Source organism: Passer montanus, unplaced genomic scaffold, assembly GCF_014805655.1.
Source record: "Passer montanus isolate IOZ18808 unplaced genomic scaffold, ASM1480565v1 scaffold1042, whole genome shotgun sequence".
In the NCBI taxonomy this organism is placed as follows: Eukaryota; Metazoa; Chordata; class Aves; order Passeriformes; family Passeridae; genus Passer; species Passer montanus.
The window spans coordinates 1-7,409 of NW_024356971.1; the positions used below are offsets into that span (position 1 = coordinate 1).

Consider the following 7,409-nt stretch of genomic DNA (forward strand, 5'->3'; position numbering starts at 1 on the left):
TCTGGGGGGTCCTGAGAGGATTTGGGGGATCCAAGGGAGAGCCAGAGGGGATTTGGGGGATCCAGAGGGGATTTGGGAGATCCAGAGGGGATTTGGGGGATCCAGGGGTGATCCAGAGAGGATTTGGGGGATCCAGAAGGATTTGGAGGGTCCCAAAGGGGATTTGGGGATCCAGAGAGAATTTGGGGGATCCAGGGGTGATCCAGAGGGGATTTGGGGGGGATCCAGGGAGGGGAAATGGGATTTGGGGGATCCGGGGGGATTTGGAGGGTCCCGAGAGGATTTGGGGGATCCCGAGGGAATTTGGGGGATCCTGGAGGGGATTTGGGGGATCCAGGGGTGATCCAGAGGGGATTGGGGGGACCCAGGGGAGATCCCAAGGGGATTTGGGGGGTTCCAAGGGAATGGAGGGGATCCCGAGGGGATTTGGGGGATCCTGAGAGGAAAAATGGGATCTGGGGCATCCCGAGGGGATCTGGGGAATTCAGGGGGGGAAATGGGATTTGGGGGGATCCGGGGGGATTTGGGGGATCCCAGAGGGAATCTGGGGGGTCCTGAGAGGATTTGGGGGATCAGTTTGGGATTGTTTTGGGATGGCTTTTGGGATGGGGGATCAGCTTGGGATCATTTGGGGATTGTTTTGGGAATGGGGATCAGCCCGGGATGGGTTTGGGATTGGTTTTGGGGTTTGGGATCAGTTTGGGATTGGTTTGGGATCAGTTTGGGATTGTTTTGGGCTGGTTTTTGGGATGGTTTTTGGATGGTTTTTGGATGGTTTTGGGCTGGTTTTTCGGGATGTTTTTTGGGATGGTTTTTGGGATGGTTTTTGGGATGGTTTTGGGCCGTTTTTTGGGATGGTTTTGGGCCGTTTTTTGGGATGGTTTTGGGATGGTTTTTGGGATGGTTTTTGGGATGGTTTTGGGCCGTTTTTTGGGATGGTTTTGGGACGTTTTTTGGGATGGTTTTGGGATGGTTTTTGGGCCAGGGATCAGTTTGGGATCGGTTTGGGACAGGTTTTGGGCTGGGTGTTTTGGGTCCCCACCGTCCTGCCCCTGGCGCTCAGGGCCCAGCTCCAGTTCTCCCGCATGTTCCGGTACCAGTTCAGGGCACCCCTGGGAGAATCCGCAATGAGCCGGGGGGATCCCGGGGAGATCCCGGGGGGATCCCGGAGATCCCGGGGGATCCGGGCTGGGATCCGGGCTGGGATCCGGGCTGGGATCGGGCTCGCACCTGAAGCCGGATTTCCGGAACTGCCGGATGTAATATTCCAGCGCGGCCGGGGGCAGCAGGCGGCTCACGGGGGGATCCTCCGGGAATCCCACCAGGAGACCCCCTGGGAAGAGAGGGATCCACCCGGAATGGGCCCCCCGGGATCCCCCCATTCCCGGGATCCCCCCTTGGCATTCCCGAAATCCCTCAGGATCTACCCGGATCCCTCGGGAAATCCCGCGGGATGCCCCCTCAGAATTCCCCTCAAAAACCCTTTGGGATCTGCCAAATCCCGGGGAATCCCATATTCCCAGAGGACCCCCCTTTTGGGATGGCTTTTGGGATGGGGGATCAGCTTGGGATCATTTGGGGATTGTTTTGGGAATGGGGATCAGCCCGGGATGGGTTTGGGATTGGTTTTGGGGTTTGGGATCAGTTTGGGATTGGTTTGGGATCAGTTTGGGATTGTTTTGGGATGGCTTTTGGGATGGGGGATCAGCTTGGGATCATTTGGGGATTGTTTTGGGAATGGGGATCAGCCCGGGATGGGTTTGGGATTGGTTTTGGGGTTTGGGATCAGTTTGGGATTGGTTTGGGATCAGTTTGGGATTGTTTTGGGATGGCTTTTGGGATGGGGGATCAGCTTGGGATCATTTGGGGATTGTTTTGGGAATGGGGATCAGCCCGGGATGGGTTTGGGATTGGTTTTGGGGTTTGGGATCAGTTTGGGATTGGTTTGGGATCAGTTTGGGATTGTTTTGGGATGGCTTTTGGGATGGGGGATCAGCTTGGGATCATTTGGGGATTGTTTTGGGAATGGGGATCAGCCCGGGATGGGTTTGGGATTGGTTTTGGGGTTTGGGATCAGTTTGGGATTGGTTTGGGATCAGTTTGGGATTGTTTTGGGCTGGTTTTTGGGATGGTTTTTGGATGGTTTTTGGATGGTTTTGGGCTGGTTTTTCGGGATGTTTTTTGGGATGGTTTTTGGGATGGTTTTTGGGATGGTTTTTGGGATGGTTTTTGGGATGGTTTTTGGGATGGTTTTGGGCCGTTTTTTGGGATGGTTTTGGGACGTTTTTTGGGATGGTTTTGGGATGGTTTTGGACGGTTTTTGGGATGGGGATCAGTTTGGGATTGTTTTGGGATCATTTTGGGATAGTTTTGGGCTGGTTTTTGGGATGGTTTTGGGTTGGTTTTTCGGGATGGTTTTTGGGATGGTTTTGGGATGGTTTTGGGCTGTTTTTTGGGATGGTTTTTGGATGGTTTTTGGGATGGTTTTGGGATGGGTTTTGGGATGGTTTTTGGGACGTTTTTTGGGATGGTTTTGGGCTGGTTTTTGGGACGTTTTTTGGGATGGTTTTGGGATGGTTTTTGGGACGTTTTTTGGGATGGTTTTGGGCTGGTTTTTGGGCCAGGGATCAGTTTGGGATCGGTTTGGGACAGGTTTTGGGCTGGGATCCCAATCCCGATCCATTCCCAATCCCCATCCTAATTCTGATCCCATTCCCAATCTTGATCCCAATCCTAAACCCATTCCCAATCCCAATCCTGATCCCGATCCCAATCCCCATCCCCATCCAGATTTTGATCCCATTCCCAATCCCAATCCCAATCCCAGTCCCAATCCTGATTCTGATCCCAATCCCATCCCTGATCCCAATCCTAATCCCAATCCTGATCCCAATCCCCGCCTCGATCCGAATCCAATCCCAAATCCTGGTTTTGATCCCAATCCCACATTCCCAATCCCAGTCCTGATCCCATCCCAATCCCCATCCCCACCCCAATCCCAATCCTAAACTCATCCCCATTCTGACCCTGATCCCAATCCCAATCCCATCCCAATCCTGGTTTTGACCCCAATCCCAATCCCACATTCCCAATCCCAGTCCTGATCCCATTCCCCATCCCAATCCCAACCCCGATCCCAATCCCAACCCTGATCTCAATCCCAATCCCAACCTCGATCCCAATCCCATCCCAATCCTGGTTTTGACCCCAATCCCATCCCAATCCCACATCTGACCCCAATCCCATCCCAATCCCACATCTGACCCCAATCCCATCCCAATCCCACATCTGACCCCAATCCCATCCCAATCCCAAATCTGACCCCAGTCCCAACGCCATTCTCAATCCTGATCCTGATCCCGATCCGATCCCAATCCCATCCCCATCCCAATCCCCATCCCGACCCAAATCCCAATCCTGATCCCCAATCCCGACCCCAACCCCAATCCCATCCCAATCCCAAACCTGACCCCAACCCCAATCCCAAACCTGACCCCAATCCCAATGCCATTCTCAATCCCGATCCTGATCCCGATCCTGATCCTGATCCCAATCCCAACCCCATCCCAATCCCAATCCCGTCCCAGTCCCAATCCCAATCCCATCCCAATCCCGTCCCAATCCCATCCCAATCCCAATCCCGTCCCAGTCCCACCCCCCATTCCCACAAGATCCCCCACTCCCAGGGGATCCCCCAAATCCCAGGGGATCCCCCATTCCTGGGGTCCCCACATTCCCATGGGATCCCCCAAATCCCAGGGGATCTCCCATTCCCAGGGAATCCCCCAAATCCCAGGGATCCCCCAAATCCCAGGGAATCCCCCAAATCCCGGGGGATCCCCCAAATCCCAGGGATCCCCCAAATCCGGGGGGATCCCCCGTTCCCGGATTCCCGACCTCTCTCGCGGACGCGGTGGAAGTTGAGGTCGAAGGGGAGCCGGTCCTGCGGGATCGGGGGATCAGCGGCGGATCCGCAGGGATCCCAAATTCCCGGGAATTCCCGCATCCCCAGGGATTTGGGAACGCCGGGTAACAGATCCCGGCAATCCCAGGGGATCCCAGGAAAACGATGGGATCTGGGATGGTCCCAGCCCGAGAGATCCCATTGGATGCTCCAAAAGCACTCCGGGATTTCCCATTCCTTTGGGATCCCAGCCCAGCCCCTCAGCCAATCCTCATCCCGATCCCGATGTCAATCCCAATCCCAATCCCAATCCCAATCCCAATCCAAATTTCTTCCCAATCCCAATCCTGATTGTGATCCCATTCCCAATCCTGATCCCAATCCTAAACCCATTCCCAATCCCAATCCTGATCCCGATCCCAATCCCCATCCCCATCCAGATTTTGATCCCATTCCCAATCCCATTCCCAATCCCAATCCCAATCCCAGTCCCAATCCTGATTCTGATCCCAATCCCATCCCTGATCCCAATCCTAATCCCAATCCTGATTCCAATCCCCATCCTGATCCTGATCCCAATCCCCGCCTCGATCCGAATCCAATCCCAAATCCTGGTTTTGATCCCAATCCCACATTCCCAATCCCAGTCCCAATCCTGATTCTGATCCCAATCCCATCCCTGATCCCAATCCTAAACTCATCCCCATTCTGACCCTGATCCCAATCCCAATCCCATCCCAATCCTGGTTTTGACCCCAATCCCACATTCCCAATCCCAGTCCTGATCCCATTCCCCATCCCAATCCCAACCCCGATCCCAATCCCAACCCTGATCTCAATCCCAATCCCAACCTCGATCCCAATCCCATCCCAATCCTGGTTTTGACCCCAATCCCATCCCAATCCCACATCTGACCCCAATCCCATCCCAATCCCAAATCTGACCCCAGTCCCAACGCCATTCTCAATCCTGATCCTGATCCCGATCCGATCCCAATCCCATCCCCATCCCAATCCCCATCCCGACCCAAATCCCAATCATCCTGATCCTGATCCTGATCCTGATCCTGATCCCAATCCCAATCCCAATCCCAACCCCATCCCAATCCCAATCCCCATCCCCATTCCCGACCCCAACCCCAATCCCAACCCCAATCCCATTCCCGATCCCGACCCCGATCCCAAATGCGGGGTCACCTCGGGGCTGGAGGATCGGATCAGGATCTTCAGGGTCCTCCCGATGTCCTTCTCCAGCTCCGCCTCCGCCACGCCCTGAAACAGCGGGATCGACCCCAAAAACACCCGGATAAACCCCAAAAACAGCGGGATAGACCCCAAAAACAGCGGGATCAACCCCAAAAACAGCGGGATCGACCCCAAAAACACCCGGATAAACCCCAAAAACAGCGGGATCGACCCCAAAACCACCCGGATAAACCCCAAAAACACCAGGATAAACCCCCAAAACAGCAGGATAAACCCCAAAAACACTGGGATCGACCCCAAAAACACCCGGATAAACCCCAAATCACCGGGATCGACCCCAAAACCACTGGGATAGACCCCCAAAACAGCAGGATCAACCCCAAAAACAGCAGGATCAACCCCAAAAACAGCGGGATCAACCCCAAAAACACCCGGATAAACCCCAAAAACGCCGGGATCGACCCCAAAAACACCCGGATAAACCCCAAAAACACCCGGATAAACCCCAAAAACACCCGGATAAACCCCAAAAACACCGGGATCGACCCCAAAAACACCCGGATAAACCCCAAAACCACTGGGATAAACCCCCAAAACAGCAGGATAAACCCCAAAAACAGCGGGATCAACCCCAAAACCAGCGGGATCGACCCTAAAAACAGTGGGATGTAGGATCAGGGGTTTAGGATCAGGGGTTTGGGATCAGGGGTTTGGGATCTGGGGGTTGGGATTAACAGCGGGATCAACCCCAAAACCAGCAGGATCGACCCTAAAAACACTGGGATGTAGGATCAGGGGTTTAGGATCAGGGGTTTGGGATCAGGGGTTTGGGATTTTTGGGATTTGGGGTCTGGATTTGGGATTTAGGAACAGGAATTTGGGCTTTGGGATTTGGGGTTTGGGAATTGGGCTTTGGGATTTGGGGTTTGGGATTTAGGAATAGGACTTTGGGATTTAGGAACAGGAATTTGGGATTTGCGGTCTGGGAACTGGGATTCGGGATTCAGGATTTGGGATCAGGGGTTTAGGATCAGGGGTTTGGGATCAGGGGTTTGGGATCAGGGGTTTGGGATTTTGGGGATTTAGGATCAGGGGTTTGGGATCAGGGGTTTGGGATTTTGGGATTTAGGATCGGGGGTTTGGGATCAGGGGTTTGGGATTTTGGGGATTTAGGATCAGGGGTTTGGGATCAGGGGTTTGGGATTGTTTGGGATTTGGGATCAGGGGTTTGGGATCAGGGGTTTGGGATTTTTGGGATTTGGGGTCTGGATTTGGGATTTAGGAACAGGAATTTGGGCTTTGGGATTTGGGGTTTGGGAATTGGGCTTTGGGATTTGGGGTTTGGGATTTAGGAATAGGACTTTGGGATTTAGGAACAGGAATTTGGGATTTGCGGTCTGGGAACTGGGATTCGGGATTCAGGATTTGGGATCAGGGGTTTAGGATCAGGGGTTTGGGATCAGGGGTTTGGGATTTGGGGGTTTAGGATCAGGGGTTTGGGATCAGGGGTTTGGGATCAGGGGTTTGGGATTTTGGGGATTTAGGATCAGGGGTTTGGGATCAGGGGTTTGGGATTTGGGGTTTAGGATCAGGCTTTGGGGTCGCACCGGCTCCTGGAAGTAGAGCTGGTACTCGAATTCCGGGATCCGGGCCAGGCGCTCCAGGACGTCGGAATCGGGGCTGGGCGGCCGGAAGGGCGTGTTCAGAACGGCCACGGCCCTACAGGGTATGGGGGATTTTATAGGGGATTTTATAGGGGATTTCATAGGGGATTTTATAGGGGATTGATGGGGGATTTTATAGGGGATTGATAGGGGATTTATGGGGGATTTTATATTGGATTTATATGGGATTGATAGGAGAATTTATAGGGGATTTATATGGGATTTTATATGGGATTTATATGGGATTTTATATGGGATTTTATATGGGATTTATAGGGGATTGATAGAGGATTGACAGGGGATTGATAGGAGATTTTAGATGGGATTTTATATGGGATTGATAGGGCATTGATTGGGGATTTTATAGGGGATTGATAGAGGATTGATTGGGGATTTATGGGGGAGTGATAGGGGATTTTATAGGGGATTGATTGGGGATTTATGGAGAATTTTATATGGGATTTTATACAGGATTGATAGGGGATTGATTGGGGATTGATTGGGGATTGATAGGGGATTTTATATCGCATTTATATGGGATTTATGGGGGAATGATAGGGGATTTTATAGGGGATTTATATGGGATTGATAGGGGATTGATAGGGAATTTTATATGGGATTGATAGGGGATTTTA

General features: G+C 52.7%; 1 protein-coding gene across 1 annotated transcript; it reads right to left on the reverse strand.

The window, feature by feature from the left end:
* Positions 1 to 942: 942 nt before the first annotated feature.
* On the reverse strand, positions 943 to 6,876 carry LOC120506884 (bifunctional epoxide hydrolase 2-like). The gene is made up of 5 exons (XM_039718986.1): positions 6,718 to 6,876; positions 5,102 to 5,176; positions 3,898 to 3,943; positions 1,231 to 1,333; positions 943 to 1,112 (listed from the first exon to the last, which is right to left on the reverse strand). The coding sequence occupies exons 1-5, from the start codon at positions 6,874 to 6,876 to the stop codon at positions 989 to 991; spliced, it is 507 nt and encodes a 168-aa protein (XP_039574920.1). The 3' UTR covers positions 943 to 988.
* Between the last annotated feature and the right edge of the window lie 533 nt (positions 6,877 to 7,409).